This window comes from Cnephaeus nilssonii (assembly GCF_951640355.1).
Source record: "Cnephaeus nilssonii genome assembly, chromosome: 21".
Taxonomy (NCBI): Eukaryota; Metazoa; Chordata; class Mammalia; order Chiroptera; family Vespertilionidae; genus Cnephaeus; species Cnephaeus nilssonii.
In genome coordinates, this window is record NC_137092.1 from 28,526,809 (window position 1) to 28,542,670 (window position 15,862).

At 46.4% G+C, this 15,862-nt stretch overlaps 1 protein-coding gene across 1 annotated transcript in view; it reads right to left on the reverse strand.

The window, feature by feature from the left end:
• PROX1 (prospero homeobox 1) overlaps positions 1-15,862 on the reverse strand; it is a 39,461-nt gene that overhangs the window by 7,680 nt on the left and 15,919 nt on the right. Inside the window, exon 3 of the mRNA XM_079761917.1 lies at positions 15,856-15,862. This exon is cut by the window's right edge and continues 188 nt beyond it. Within this exon, the coding sequence (XP_079618043.1) occupies positions 15,856-15,862 (7 nt within the window). The remainder of the gene's footprint in view (positions 1-15,855) is intronic.

Here is a 15,862-nt window from a genome sequence, read left to right on the forward strand (position 1 = left end):
TTCCATGTTTGCTCCTTAAATATGAGAGGAGCAAAATGCTTTTAGGAAGTCGCTAGAGTTCAAGGCTGTCCTTAAAAAAACAAAACAGAACAACAACAAAAAGGAACCATCAAAAAAAAAAAAAGCCACGTTTCTTCCGTCTAAGCAAAGGAACACATGGCAATAACAGTCTGTATCATTGTTTTTATAAACCTTCAAAAGAACAATGTTCTGCTGAGCGAAATTCAGTAGCATTCTGTAAACATTAATTTAAGGAAATCAATAGACCCAGTGAGCTAAAGCCATATTGCAAGATAAACTGGCCAGAGTGCCACTTTATCAAATAGATTTTCGTTTTCTCAGCTAGATAAAGACAGTTTCAAAACGGCGCAAACGTGTTGCAACCAAGGTTTGAGAAGTATGTGGCCTTCACACAGGCTGCTTGTTCCTACTACAAAGCTGGATAAACATACTTTAAAAATGATAAGATGGCTCGGCATTGATTCGGCTCTCAATTTTTACAGATGGATTTCTTGGTTGTCTCACAGGAAAAGAACAGAACAAAAAACCATGCATTCCGAATAGGAAACCAGACGTGGGAGAAGGAAGGGGTTAAATCGTCTTGAGAAAGGGAGCTCTGGGGGCCTTCAGTTGATGCCCGACTTGAAAAAAAAGAGAAAGGAAGAAAGCAATCTTTATTCATGCTGACCTGATGGGCAACGGGCCTTCTTGCCAAAATCCAAAAGCCAAACTCTCTCGTGGGTTTGGGATCAGAGGTTTCAGCTGGTGGAAGCTGCTCCCGGGCTGTGGTCTGGGCTGGCCATGCAATGTCATGTTAATGTGCGAGGGGGTGGGGGCGGGGAAGTCAGCCCAGGGAAAGGCTGGGGAAGGACGTGAGCGAGCCCCGCACAACAGCCCCACGTTTCCCTCCACCAGGCTGAAGGAGCTGCGGGGACAATTAGAAAAAGTGGCAAAAGGAAAGCAGGTCTCTCCTTCCGCCCCCCACACTGCAGGGACCTACAGGCACATGTACATTCCCAAGTTAGGCCACCTGACATCACCCCCCCCAATCCCCCACCCGCCCTAATCAATGCCAGCAGAGTAGCAACCAGTCAGGGCCCACTGGAGGGAACGCAATAAGAAGAATGAACAGTCACATGGAAACTGCAAGGAGGAGGGAGGGTAAGAATCCACCTTGAGCGGACGGTGGCACTCCATGAAAAAGGACCACAGGAAGTGGACTCTGGTCTGTGTGGGGGCAGTGGAGGCCGCGCCTGGCCATCCCCGCTTGTGCCCTGAGTGTTTTCTTTGTTTCCTCACCTGAATTTGCGTCTTTGTCTTTAGGGGTGGCTATTTCGAAAATACAGAATCCACACAGAAATTTGTACACCTTTAAAAAACTGTTGATAACACGTGTCTCGATAAAAAACACACACACCATAGATTATCAACAATGTGCTAGAATTGAGCACTTTGACTAATGGTGACTTTCGGGGAATGTAAAAGAATGTCTTATCGTCCTCTACTCTACCTGTTAATAATTTGTGTGTATTCATTTTACACTGTGTAAACATTCTGCTGGCAGCTCTGCATATAGACATCAATGGAAATAAAACCGCCTCTCCGTGGCCCCCCGCGAAGAAGGAGCTAGCATGCGGGGAACAGAAAGACGATTGTTATAGTAAAGGCTGTGAGGCCGTCCAAATTATTGTGTGGGGCTGAGCGTTGATCGGTGAATATGCTTAACGCGGCTAGTTTATTTGCTCATGCTTGGAAGTCTTGGTGTTATATATGTCAGGAAACTCAATGATTGTCCTGTTGTTTGTTGTCATGGAGGAGATTTTCCGTCTTTCTCAAACTCTGTGCATGTTTGAAAGAGTGACTCCGAGTTTAAACAACAATAAAACAAACAAAATAAAACAAAATCGGAGAAAAAGCATCAAACACTAAAATGGAATACTTTCTCCCATCCTTTTACCCCTGAGATACTACAAAGACGCTTTTAGATCTTGAAAACAATTGGAAACTCCCTGCTGGGGTTATGTGTCTGGAGGGGCTGTTCAGGTTAGAGCTGGACCCAGACTATTCAATCGAAGAATCATAGTTTTGGAACTTCAGAAGTAGAAAGGATCTCAGAGAGTACGTGCTCTACTCAAGAGAGAAATAGCCTCAGCCAGGGGTCAGCAGGCTTTTCCTTTCTTTTTAAAGTAATTTTTTTTATTGATTTCAGAGAGGAAGGGAGAGAGAGAGGGTGAGAGAGATAGAAACATCAATGATAAGAGAGGATCATTGATCAGCAGCCTCCTGCATGCTCCACACTGGGGGTTGAGCCCACAACCCAGGCCTGTGCCCTGACCGCAAACCAAACCATGGCCTCCTGGTTCATAGGTCGACGCTCAAACACTGAGCCACGCGAGCCGGACCAGCAGGCTTTTTCCACAAAGGCCTAGATAGTCAACGCATAGGCTTTGTGGTCACATTCAATCTCTGTTGCATGTCCTTCTTTTACAACCCTTTAAAAATGTAAAAACTCTTCTTATCTCGGGGTAATAAAAAACAGACAGAGAATCCCACCTGGCCTGTAGACTATAGTTTGCCAACCCCTGCTCTTAGCCAAACTTGGGGGCTGACAACTTTTCTGAAGGCCTAACGTTCTGTCACTCTTCACGCAGCCTGCGGGCCTCACTGGGTCAGCACACTGGTGGTTCTTGCAGGATAGCTGGGATCGCCTCCCCTGAATTCAACCTGCAATGTCACACCATCCCTCCGGTGCATCTGAGGCTTGCCCATGGCTATGGAATAGAGTTAATGGACCACACCCAGAGATGGGCAAGAACCAAGAAGCCTTCGGTCTCGCCCTGCCTTGATTAGATTTTCATGGGGCGCTTTCCTGCCAGTAAATATTTAAATGGACTCAATGGAGGAACCTGTCCCTCCTTTACCACACATCTAACGAGTCAGCTCAGATGGAAAAAGAAGCAGTACACCAGTCGCTCTGTAGTGTTAACTAGCTTCCCTTCACATCAGCCCCTTGAAGGGTGAGCCATTGGTGTCTCAGTTCGATAGGCTGGTAGTGCCTGATGTTTCACTTTTGCTGCAATGCCTGGGTAAGGTGTTACAATTAACGGGGCCAAGCGTGGTGCCATTCTTGGATGGGAAATGATCCAAAAACAACTCGGCATAAATCTCCCGCATTGCACGAAGGGAAACTGGGGCACAGATAATCCGGGTACTCCTGTTCGCTGGAGAATGCATTACCTGATTGTTTTCTGCGGGAGATTTACCTTCCTAATTAGGCTTTGCCTGGGCTAACGTTAAAACGCGTCTGCGTGGCCTGTATGCATGGATGGGGCGCTGTGAGCGTGGGGCCTCCAGAGGAACTGTTAGGAAGCAGGGTCAGGCAGGACCATGAGAACAGCACCGCTCAGAGTGAGCAGCAGAGAAAGTACCGTGAGATGCAGCTGACAGTCAGACTGCTTCGGAGGTCCTGGGAGATACTGCCTCTCTGCTGACAGCAGCTCCTGCGTCCACATAATCCTGGGCTGCGCTGGGAAAGGACTGGGGTTGACGACCTCAATCCTATCATTTGGATTTGACCGAAAGATCTTGGTTCTGTCAGAGAAATTCCATTTTGTCCTTCTAGAGAGTTCTATTGGGTCTCCCCTCTACAGTGATCCTTTGCAAAAAATAAGGATGAGCTATATTTCAAAAGCCACCTAAGAGCTTATGAAGGAATTTGAAATTGCTTTTTCAAGAAAGATAAGTAGTTTGGGGAGGCCGAGAAACAGGTTCCAGAAAGGCCCCAGGAGTTTTTGGAAGTCCCTTGCCGATGCCTAATGGGCCTTGAGGTGCTGCTTGAGGTGGAGTCTCAGGATGCTGTCAGACCTAGGACTGGCCTTGCTGAGAGCCATGCCAGGAGTCATGCAGGTCACATAAAATGATAAATCTCAAAAATAGTCTTTGTATGAAAGGAAGTGGCGTGGCCTTGAAACCATAGCCTTTCATCCCCTTCCTCCTCCTTCTGCTTCTGGCAGTTTCTCTGCCTTTACCCCTCTTAACCCCTCCCCCCCACACACATTTGTTCTCAGTGAATCTATTACCTTTTACTAAAAGCCACTTTTAGTACCAGATTTTAATTAAAAATGTTAAAGTAGTCTGTTCAAAAACAGAGGTTGGGTACAATAACCACAAGAAAGATGAAAAAATACATCTCTAAGTGATTTGTGAGGATTTCCTACCTACCCACCACACTCATACACACCCACAAAACCCCAGTGGGAAAAAAACTTTTACGACTTCGGTTACTATCATTTGGGGGAATACTTAAAGGAAAGAATGGTTTGCTTTTGTAAAAGTTACTAACCAAGCCTAATAGTGAAGGTAGTTATACCATCTAGAACAACTAATTCTGTTTGAAATAGGGGAGATGTAGCATATTATTCAGAGGTTAGTAATATACTACGAATGCTGACTGGCTGTGTTGGGGTGGGGCATGAGGAGAATGCTTGTGGGGACGGGTGTGTAGGCCCCCCCATTAGTTCAGGTCTGTACCATCTTCTAGGGAACCCACAGGCATGGGGGATTCACAGATGAACTCCTTATGTTTGGCTGCCCCCGCCAATGCAGATAAAGTGAGCAGCAAGTATAAAGATTACTGCTAATTCAGTCAATAAATTGTTTATGAATGTGAAAGATTAGTCTCTATAATCGTAGCGAGGGAGTTGCCACGTCTCCAAAGGTACTGATGAGAGATCTGCAAAGCGGGCCTTGAGGGAACACCAGCGTGGGCACCCTGGAGACTGTTACTGAGATAATTGAGCCACAGCAGAGCCGCAGGGTGGATGTGGCCCTGGGTGGATGGCATCTGGATTCCCAGGCGATCCACTTTCACTGCCTAAAGCCTTGCATCACCCCAAGGATTTATTTAGAGAATGCAGAAGGCCTTCTCTCCACAAATCACAGAATTTCAGACCTAGAACACAGCTCTGTGTTTAATCTCATCACTTTACGGGGGAGCAAAGTAGAGCCTCCTGAGGCAGGTGCTGCCCAAGGCAGACCCTGCAATCTGGTGCTCCTTCCACGGTCCCCTTCTCCTCTGGGACCTGACTCCAGCTCTGATCCAGGCTGGTGCCACCTTTACAGCCACGCTTGGGGCAGAGAGACCACTTTCTCTTTTTTAAGCCAGTTTTGCATTGACTCTTTGTCCCAGTTCTGATGAGAACTCTCTGTTTGCTCATTTGTTTGTTTTCCTATTTAGGGTCAGCAGGAAATGATGCAATAATTGGACAAGGTAACTTTCATTTGGCTCGACAGATGAATAAAAACAAATGCTTAGACAGCACTTACCCTGTGCTAATAAAGTCATGTGTATTCATTTAATTCTCAGGACAGCTCTGTGAGGTAGATGCTACTGTCTTCCCCATTTTATAGATGAGGAAACTGAGGCACAGAGAGGGGAGGACATTTGCTAAGGGTTCACTGCTGGAAAGTGGCCGAGTTGGGATCTGAACTCGGGGACTGTTTCCAGAAGCCATGCTCTTTTAAGTTTTACACTATTAGCCCAGGGCCACTGACCATGGCCTCGCCATAGGATTTCCTTTTTAAGATTTCAAGGTGATGCTTTTACATAAAATAACATCTACTTGTAAAGTTTTTGTTTCCTTCCTGAGAATATAATTTAGAGACCAGAGCATTCCTTTCGCTTCGGCTGTCATTTTTATAGACTAGAGCCCAAGAATAAGGCTGGGTCTTCAGGATGTCAAACGCTTCTATACTTTTATCTACAAAAACACTGTAAACATCTGGATAGCATGGTGGATCTGCCCACTGCTTATCTGGCTGAATATGTCCTGTAGACACCATCAGATTGGCCAGAATACTTGTCAGGAGTTCCATACACTGGTCTATAGGCTCTTTTCACCAATAAGTGCATCTGAGAAGCTACTCAAGAAATCCAACTTCTCAGGATAAACTTCTGGGGCCAGCAAAAAAGTCCCCCTGGGTGCGTTCATGAGGTGCCATTCCACACCTGGAACTCCGCTCAGTCGTCTCCTAACTGTAACTGTCTCTGGGAAAACACAGTCACGCTGAAGCGCATTACAGAGGGCAGCTAAAACGACCAGGGGCAGTGCAATAACTGTATGAGATTAGACTTTTAAAAAGGATTAGAGCTCCTTCATCTGCAGAGATGAAGATTAAGAGGCAGTAATGATCCAAGTCTATAAAATCAGAAAGGAAATGGAGAACATGGCCATAGCCCTGTCCACAAATCCTAGGATATTAGAACAAGGGCTATCCCTTCGGAGTTCCAGGGAAATCACTTACGAGCCATAAAAAGAAGATACTATTTTCTCAGCGGGTAATAAATTTAGAGAATTATTATCTTGAGGAGTGGTATATTCTGAGAACGGGGCTAGGCCTGAAAAGGTTTAAATAAACCTGTGGGCAATAAAACCATAATGATCTAATAATGGGAAGTTGGGAATGTTCTGGGGACATCCTGAGTCTTTTGAAAATGATTCAATCAATGACAGGTACCAGACTCTCCCAACACGCTCCCTGCCCAGGGCTGGTGGCCTGCTGATCTGGCCACCTCTCTCCTCATTTTCCCAGCTGGATGGTTCCTAATATTCAGAACAGGGCTCAGCGACAGGGGAACCCAGGAAAACCTGTACAAGATGGCAACTCACTCCTCGGGAGAAATGCTCTTTAATCTTCTCCTGGGTCTTCGACCTAGGAGTCTGCATTCGAATTCTGGACAGTGGTCTGACCATGATTGCTGAAAATATAAGAACTTTCTCCTTTGGGCGTAAAACTAAAATCGATGTTTTACTCAAAGATAGAGACATTGAAACTTCCCATGTTGGCGTGGTTGGGGGACAAAAACTGCTTAAATTCTCTGTGGGGAAAGCTGCTCATAATACGCTAACACAGGTCAATTAATTCCATTTTAAGGAGGAATTAAAACATACCAATTACAGAGAACCCATCACAGCCCAAGATAGGGAGCTCTAACATTTACTGCAGTTAACGTTGGAACCATTTACACCTTCTCTAACGCGCTGGCTCCTTTAAATACAGAGTCAAACTTCAGAGAAATGGTTCAGCTTGTTTCCAAAACAGCCCAGGGTTAATCACTTTCAATATCTAATAATAGGTCCTTGTCGGGGGCTGGGGAGGTGATGACAGCAGAAGGAGCAGGCAGGGCACTTCGGCTGGGGGCCGAGGGGAGAAGACAATTCCATTCGGAGGAAAGGGACCTTCCGCTGACTGTAACATGCACAGCGAGGCATGAAGAATCTCTGCTCTATTCCCAGTTTGGACCGCTTTCTGAAAATTGGTAAAACGAGGCCATGCGCCGAAGCAAATAAAGGAGCCAAGGAGAGAAGAAGGGGTGGTGGAGAAAGGCATACACGGAATAAGCAATACCTAATAAATCCGAGTTCTAACCCTACCTGCGCCATCCTACTGGGAGCAACCGCTTGGTATCTTTTCAAACTGCAAGTGGGAAAGCGTCAGTCCGCATATTGGGGAGCGATTCAAAGACCCCATTCGCTGGGCGGATGGAAAAGGGGGAAGGTGGGAAAGGGTGAGGACGGGTTAAGGAGCAAGGAGGTTGTTTTTTTTTTGGTGTTTTTTTTTTTGCTCCTTGTTTCTCTTTCGAGTGATTTGGGCAAGAAAACTGGGACATCTGGAGTTCAGAAGTCGGGAATGGGGAAGACGTGGGAAGATGAATACATGATCATCAGCTACACAAAAGAGCGGAGAGCAAAAAGGAGCCCGCATTTGGGCACTCGCGTCTGGCAAGGAGGCCAGCAGCAGGGCTAATGAAGCATTTGCGGTGTGGGACGCCTGCCAGCGCAACAAAGAAGATGTGCTTGGGCTCTGCAGATGTGCCAGGGCCCCCAGAGCAAAATAATGACATAATCACCATCAGTGTCACAGACCAGACTGTACACAAGGTGACAGGGGAGGGAGGGCCTGTAATACACACACGGGGAGGACTCCCCGTGGCCCGTGGCGCTGCTGCCCTGAGGCCCGGGAGGCAGGCAGGCAGGGCGACCTGTCTATCTCTAACTGCATCTTAAATCCTAAGGCCAGGCTTGTTCTCGCTGTTGGTGGCTGTTTTTCACGCAAATCCCAGCTACTCCTGGGATGAGGCAGCAGAAATGGAAAAGCTTGATTTGGACTGGCTGGAAAAGGCGGAACAGAGAGAAGCCAGGGGAGAAATCAAAGGAGCTTTGAGTCAAACTCCCTCCGCCTTCTGCTAAGTTCTGTGCTCAAACTTTTACCGGTCAGATCCAGGCCATGCAAACCCGAGGTATAATTATTACCATGGATGTCCATGTTTCACATTGTAAAGAAAATGCAAGAAACATCTTGGGGGAACTTCAGGGGGTTGCGGGCACAAATGAGCAATAAATGGTCCCGCTCCAGGTGAGTACAAAAGCAACACAGGCTGCTCTAGAAGGTCTCTGGCCCCCGTCACCTGCCCCTGGCTGCTGCTCCGTGAGGTGGGTGTGTTAGTACAGCTGTCTGGCTTCTAAGTGACTTTTGTCAGCTTGAAAGTGAAAGTCTGTTTGAGGAGCTGAAAGAACAATAGCCCGGAGCCCGGAAGAAGGGCTTGGAGCACAAAGGACTTAGGCCAATAGTGTCCCTTTTCATTGCTTCTAATGAAAGATTCATAAGAATAACTTCAATTTTTTATGACCCCCTTTTTGGTATGACTGACTATATTTGTTGTGTCAACTTCCACAGACGGGTTCTCTTTAAATACCCAAAGGTCTGTAGTGGAAGTGTTTTCAAAGAGCGATGGGGACAGGTCCTGGCCACCCCGTGGGTCCCTTCCTCCAGAACAGGCTGCTCCGAGGGACCCAGAGATTGCCCGTACATCTGGTCCCCCTCAGCCTTGAAGTCTCCGTGGACACTACAGCGAAGTGACCTTAATCCTTTCTCGTGCTAGTTTAAGTGCCCCTTGGAAAAACGACTGTATTTGTTTTTCTTGGCTTCACTCTATTTGCCAGGAACAGTAGTATGACCATCATGAGTGGTTCTGCTTTTCCTTTCCTTCTCAAGTAGCTGTCTCCACACTGCGTCTTAATTTGGTGTCTCAGCCCAGAGAGGGGAGGGGACCAGCTCGTATTTGTTTTATGTCATGTTAGCAAACAGCACTGAAGGTTGGCTTAAGGCAATCCCCCCTGAAGGCGAAACGTTATTTTTAAACGGGAATAATCTACTTTCAAGAACCAAAAAGAAATGTTTGCGAAAATACTTATTCTTGCAAATTTGTAACTGAGGTGGTGGTGGTTAAGGGACATGAGTGGAATGATCGTGCAAAGTTCTGCTCCGTGTCTGAGGAAGACCCAAACAGTCAAAGTGAAATAAAATCAGTGTGGGGGGGGGGGGGGTGAGGCAATTTGATTTCCATGTTATCTGCCACGCGAAAAGGGATCGCAGAGTTTGGAGCAAGCTTGGTTTCGCTAAAAGAGTTTGCTTACTCGAGACCAAATAAACAGGCTCGTTTTTCAAAAGCCTGTTAGAACTTCTTCAGACATTTAACCCAGGATGGGCCGGACACAACGGTGACATCCCACTGAAAGCTCTAACCACCACCAGAGGCTCTCAGCTGAGGACTTGCCCCCTTCCTCCCCCCCCCCACCCCCTTGATAACCCTTTGTGGGACCAAGAGAAAGAGCCGAGGCAAGGAGAGCTGAATGTCAGACAATAGGCATCACTCCCCACGCTGTCTCTGAACTTTCCTCGTCTCTGAAGGACAATTAATTACGAAGGCCTTAGGGGTAGGTCGCAGCCAGGGAAAACCCACCGCTGCCCCAGCGCCATGGCTGCCGCCTCTGTGTTTGCTAAATGGCTTCGCCTGTTGGGGTACAGCCACCAAGAGAGCCAATAGATCACGGGGAGCGGGGGGGGGGGGGGGGGGGCGGGGGGAGAGGGGAGAGGGGGGGGCGGGAGGGAAGCAAAAGATTTTTTTTGTGTGTGCGCCTGCCCTTGTATAATTCTATTCTCACTGTGAACTCATCCATACACAAAACACAAGGACATTTTTTTTTTTTAAAGAGAGAAAAGCCACAGGGCAGGTTGCAGCCGAAACGGCCTCTCGGTGGTGTGTTAAAAAGGATGGTCTTTTCACCAAATCATTTCACAGAGGCAAAACAGACCAACACAAAGAGTTGAGACTTTTTCTGCGACATTAAATGGAGTAACTGATAAGGTCAGACATATGATACCTAAAGACATGAATCTGTGAACTCTTGAAGTCAAAGGCCCTCTCTGTGCCGAGGAACAATCTTTCAAAAGAAATAGATCATAGAACTCCACTGAATCCGCTTTAAACTTTATGAAGCAGGAGGAGAAAAAGCTCTAAGTAGGGAAGCTTGACAGAAGAGCCTTGAACTATTTTCTGAAGGAAAGATGAGACCCTCCCTAGGCTGCCACAAAACATCTTTTTTTTTTTTTCTAAAGGCTCCTCTGAACTCTGATAGGTGCCAAGACACCGCCATTGAAAGCTGTATAATTATGTGCTATAGCCACTGTAGAAAACGCTTTGTTCGCCACAACAAAGGACAATAAGCAAAGTAAAGCGACATTCCACTGTATCCTTTTCTTTAAGAATGTTGAGAAAGGTCATGGAATGCTATAACTAATAAAGCTGTTGAGTAAGGAGGTTTTCAAGTTGATCTTACTGTGCTTGAATGTAGCCCAATGACAAAAAAGACACAGGGAGCTAAAAATGCAATGACATTCCCAAATAGATGGTAAATCAGTGGGCCCGTTTCATTATACTGAGCAACACCTTGAATTCCAGAAGGACGGGCGGTGCAAAAAAATGAAGCTCCGTGCCTGCACACAATCCCCACCTCTGCCCCACCCCCACCCCACTTCCACCCCGGCGTCTCTACTGCTCTCTCCTTCACATTTCAGGCGATCATTCTGTACAAGGAATAGGTTCCCCCGACAGCCACGTGTGTATGTATATTCGGAGAACATTCATTTGGTCTCTTAAGAGATCAATTTGGCTTGTCAGTAGTGGGGCTGGCAAGGAAAGAAATAGTAAGCGTTTCTTTGCCTCCCCGCCACCCACCAATAGTGTGTTGCGCGATCATTTAAACAGCTCAGCGGCTTTGAGGCCAAAAGACTGCGAGAGCAGTAAAAGGTTCTCACTCATGTGCCAGTGCTCCAAACGATCCTCATATTTAAATATCTATTTGGAGCAGGGGGAAGTGCTTCCTAAATCCACCTGTCCTCATTTTTCTCTAAAGAGATGGTGATGTGAAGGTCTTCTTCCATGTGTGCCATGTTGAGAGCGAGGTGGGTTGGGATGGGGGTAGGCATGGTGGAGAGAATACATCCCAGGTGTGGATTCAAATGGGCCTGTGTTTGGGAGTGTGTCGGGGAGTGGAGTGGATGTAAGGGGTGCTGCTTTATTTTCTCTTTCTAAGAGTGAAGTCAGAAAGCACAGAAAGAGGCCTGCGGGAGTCTTCTCCTTGCCTGTTGTGTGAGTCCAGGAAAAAGCCGGACCCCAGGCTTGATGATGGGTCATCTGCCCAGTGAGATGTTAGTATCTTAGGAAATGGCATGTATACACCAGCTAGTCAATGAATCAAATTCCCATTTTATTAATTTTTAAGCTTTCCATCCAAAAACCTGGGTCTTTAGCGAGGGCAAGGGCATTCAATCACTCTTCCTGGGAATTTGGACCCTGCCTACAGATAAACAGCTAGGCCTGCATGGGGCTAGGTGGGATGCCTAGCTGACCACAGGGTGGGGCAGAAGGAAGCAAAAACATCCAACTCACATGCCCCCAAAGTCAGAATTATCTATCTGGATGAAGGTGTCAGCCAGTGTGTACACAAGTCCATCATCTCCAGCCTCCCAATCTTTGGGTCATTCTGCCTGTCTTAGCTGAACCACATCAAGTAGCTAGACAATGTCATGGAGCCAGACTGGGGTGGTAGGTAGGCCTTTGGGCCCTTAGCTAGTGTGCTTCACCTTGCTGACTTACACAGGTCAGTGGCTTAGTTGAGTTCTTTGCCCAAACCTGTAAATCAGCCTTGGAAATTGACAGCGATCACTGCCTTCTTTCCTGCCACAGTTGTGAGAGCAACAAAAAAGCAATAAAATCCAACTTGTATGCCCCTAAAGTCAAAAGTGTCAGTATGATTTAAAAACTGGGACAGAATCCCAACACCCCCCCCCCCCCCCCCCCCCCCCGCTTTCCCCTTCGCATAAAAAAAATTTTTTTTTGGAAGCTCTTCAAAGTGAAGTGAAAATGAAGCATGGAAATATATACCATAACACCTGGAAAGACAAATTTATTGTTGCCAATCTCATTAAATGTGAGAAGTAGGAGTGAAGGATGCAGTTGTAACTGAACACCCCTCTTCCGCACACTTTCGCAAACTCAAGTTCGGAGGTTCGGAGCGAGAGCCCCACTCCACGCAACGTGGCCAGCTTTCTGGGCTTTAGCACAAACCAAAAATATAGTTCTTGTCAACCTCCCCCCCGCCCCCCTTCAGAGTCTTCTTCCACACCCCCTGGGTCTTCTCAAGCTCTCACCACCCTAAGTCTGAATGCTTTGCCAAGAATCTTGGCAATTGTGTAAATTGATACAAAAGGCAGAACCACTCTCCTGTCACTCAGAAGGTCCTGACTCATAAAGGCCAGGAAATGCAGGGTCTAGAAGGGGAGAGAGATTCAAGCCACTCCCTCTTCGCTAGTGATAAACCTTCCCCATCTGCTCTGAGAGCCATCAGCAGCAGGGGCTGAAGGGGGATGGTGCTAAGAGTGACAGAGGCAGAGATGGAGCAGAAAGCTGAAAAAAAAAAAAAAAAAAAAAGACAAGAGAAGGAGAACAGAATGAAGGAGAAGAAAGTCTAGCGAACGGGGGAAAACATGAGCCTCATTTTCTCTCCTCTCATATCCCTCTCTACCCCTGCCTCTACCTGTCCCTTCCCATTTAGAATTACTTTAAAAACAGTATAAATCTTTAGGCAAACTGAAGTTTTTCTTATCTTAAGATCCATATTATTATTGCTGCTCACATTAAATAATAGTGGTAAAACACTTAGAAGCATATCGTAGACAGTCAATAAATGTTAGCTGTTTTATTATTGCTGCCCAACAACTGACTGAGAAATTTAAAATGCAGTCAGTAAAATGTTTTATTACTGGACCAGCTAGTACTCTGTTGGGTTAATATATTCCTTTGAATTGATAGGATCTTTGGGCATCATGCAGACACAACTTCAGAGTCCCTCTACATGCTTGCTTAAAAGTTAAGAAAGAAACAAGGTGTACAGTTCTCCACTTTGCCATCCTCTTCTCTTGTTCATATTAGACTACAGACTCCTTTCACTCAGTCGAAGAGTAGAAACTTCAATGCCAAAGTCATGCAGTGCACACCCTCTCAGTGGAGATATTTGGCTCGAAGTGCTGGGTCCACCTCTAGCTCACAGCCGGGGCCCACACTGGTAAAGCTCCTGTGATAAGACCGGTGGCTTCTTAAGCATCTCACTTAAGCACTGACCTCCACGCACACGGGCACAGAAAGGAGAGGATCGTCTTATCTGAAGCTTTTGCGAGCACATGCGCCAAAACTGAGAGGTTAAATGAAAAACGGTTGGGTGACGTTAGGACCCTGTGTGGTGGGTGGGTGTGTGCGCGCGCATGTGAACGCGTGAGCCTGTGAGCGGAGGGGGCAGGGCGGGATCCAGACTCCTGCTACCTTGTCACCACATTTCCAGAAAGAGCCTAGTTTTACCGAAGGAAGAATAAGACCCAAAATAGACCAATAACTTGTCCGAAGTCACATGGGAAGTGACAAAATTACTCCCCGGGCCCCATACTCCTTGCACTGAAGCAGCCTTAAAATAGACACTGCAGATAAAGGAGAGGTGGCCTGGCTGGAAGTGGATATGATTCAGAAAGAGAGAAATATCAGATGTTAATCATATTAAAGGAGGATTTAGATGATGCTAAATGGAGCAGCTTGTTGGGTATCTCTTCATGCCAGCCGTCCTCTGTTTGTGTCATTTTGGTCTTTGTGCTGTGAGCAGGGGATTAAATTCTAACCAGGTAAGGCTTAAACAACACAAAAAATCCTAATGTGTGCTGTCAGGATTTGGTCTCTCGAGTGTGTTACACAACTAAAATGCAGATCTCTCCCCGGAATTTTGGGCGATTCTTGTTTGAAGCTTGATGCATGCCACTAAGTGAATATTTGTCCTAATAAACTATAAAGAGTTCATTAGCACACAGTCAAATTCTCATAGCTTAAAGTTTAGGGCAATGGACTTACCAGAAGGGGGGGGTGTAAATGAAGTTCTTGAGATTTTTAAAACATTTAGCTTTAGAAGGAATCTGTTGGTGATCGGTTGATACATAAACCAGTGCCCTGTGATGACAGACTTTAAAGTTGGGGAGCAGGACAAGGATCCTCACTTTTAATGTGTTCAGCCCAAGGAACAGTGTTGTTTATAACACCTGTGGCAAGCAACCTCCATTGGTCTCGGATAGCAAAGATAAATTGGCGGCTTGTAGTATAAGCATGCAAATTTTCAAGGCAAAAACCATGACTTCCCCACTTCAAAGCTACCCCAGTCAGTTCTTTCTAAGCCGCCATAATCGAGCTGCACTGCTTAGAACAGGGGGAGAAGGGCCCAAAAAGGAATGGAGTGTGGGCAGTGACGGTCAGGTCCCTTTATTGGCAAGGCCAGACCAAGGTGTCCCTCTCTCCTTTGACGTTGAGACCTTCCTGGGTATTTCTGGGTAGTGCCTAGCTATGTGAGGAAAGCAAGATTATTAACGTAAGATCCCTGCACGAGCAGGTGAGGGAGAAAACATTCATAGCCTATCCTCGAGATACTAGAAGAAAAGGAGTATCTTGGTCAAGCCATGGCCTATCTACTCTCACATCAGGAGGTGTGGCCTGTGGAACTCTCCCACATTCCCACTTCCGGGGATTGTTGCCTCCGCCAGCAGGGCTCAGCAAAATGCCTTTGTGAGTACTGGGAGATTCGTTAGTGTTTTCTCATAGTCATCGTGTTGCATGAAAAAGTTTGCTGAGACACCACGTTAGCCAGTAAAGAAAAGCCTTACTCAGAGCCACATACATTTTATTGTTGCATAGAGTTTGCTTTCTGGGAATGTGTATACTGCTTTGTGTGTCTCTACAATATGTCTGCTGTACATACATAAGTGTGTATAATAGAGTATGAACACAGAGTGACATGCTTGTGAAGTGACCCATATGCAAAATACACACACAAGCGCCTCCTCCCCAAACAACGGACATAGAAGCAAAACAAAAAAAGGTGTTGATGGATATCTTAGAATATGCACTTAGTAAATTCTCATACTATTTCCTCCATAAAGGAAATAAATGCTGATTAAAGTTAGAAACCATGGAATCTCTCCCCCATCGGCATTTCTAGACTTCCTTAGACAACAACCTTTGTTATTGCCATTCATTGCACATCACATTGTCAGCTCAATCGACATGCCAGACCTAAATGTGGAAAAGGCCTGCTTGGGGCAGGGACCTCTTCTCTGAGAGGGGACCACACTGTGTGTTTCTCGCTGCCATTTTCCTTGGATTCTCCAGTTCCCTGTACCCGTGGTCAAATGGGAAGCAGCAGAGCCGGCCGTGGGAAAGAAAATAGAAGTGGATAAGGTTCCCAGGACTCTGATGGGAGCCACAGGTGGGGGGAGTGCTTCCTCACTGTAGCTCTACCTCTTACGCACTGGGGGGTGTTTCCGTGAAATACCAATACAAAAACAACATTGAGGGACATTTCTGAAGAAAATACACTTTTAAAAAAAGAAAGGGGAGATGACCAAAAGATAAAGAAGAGTTCCTACCTCAAAG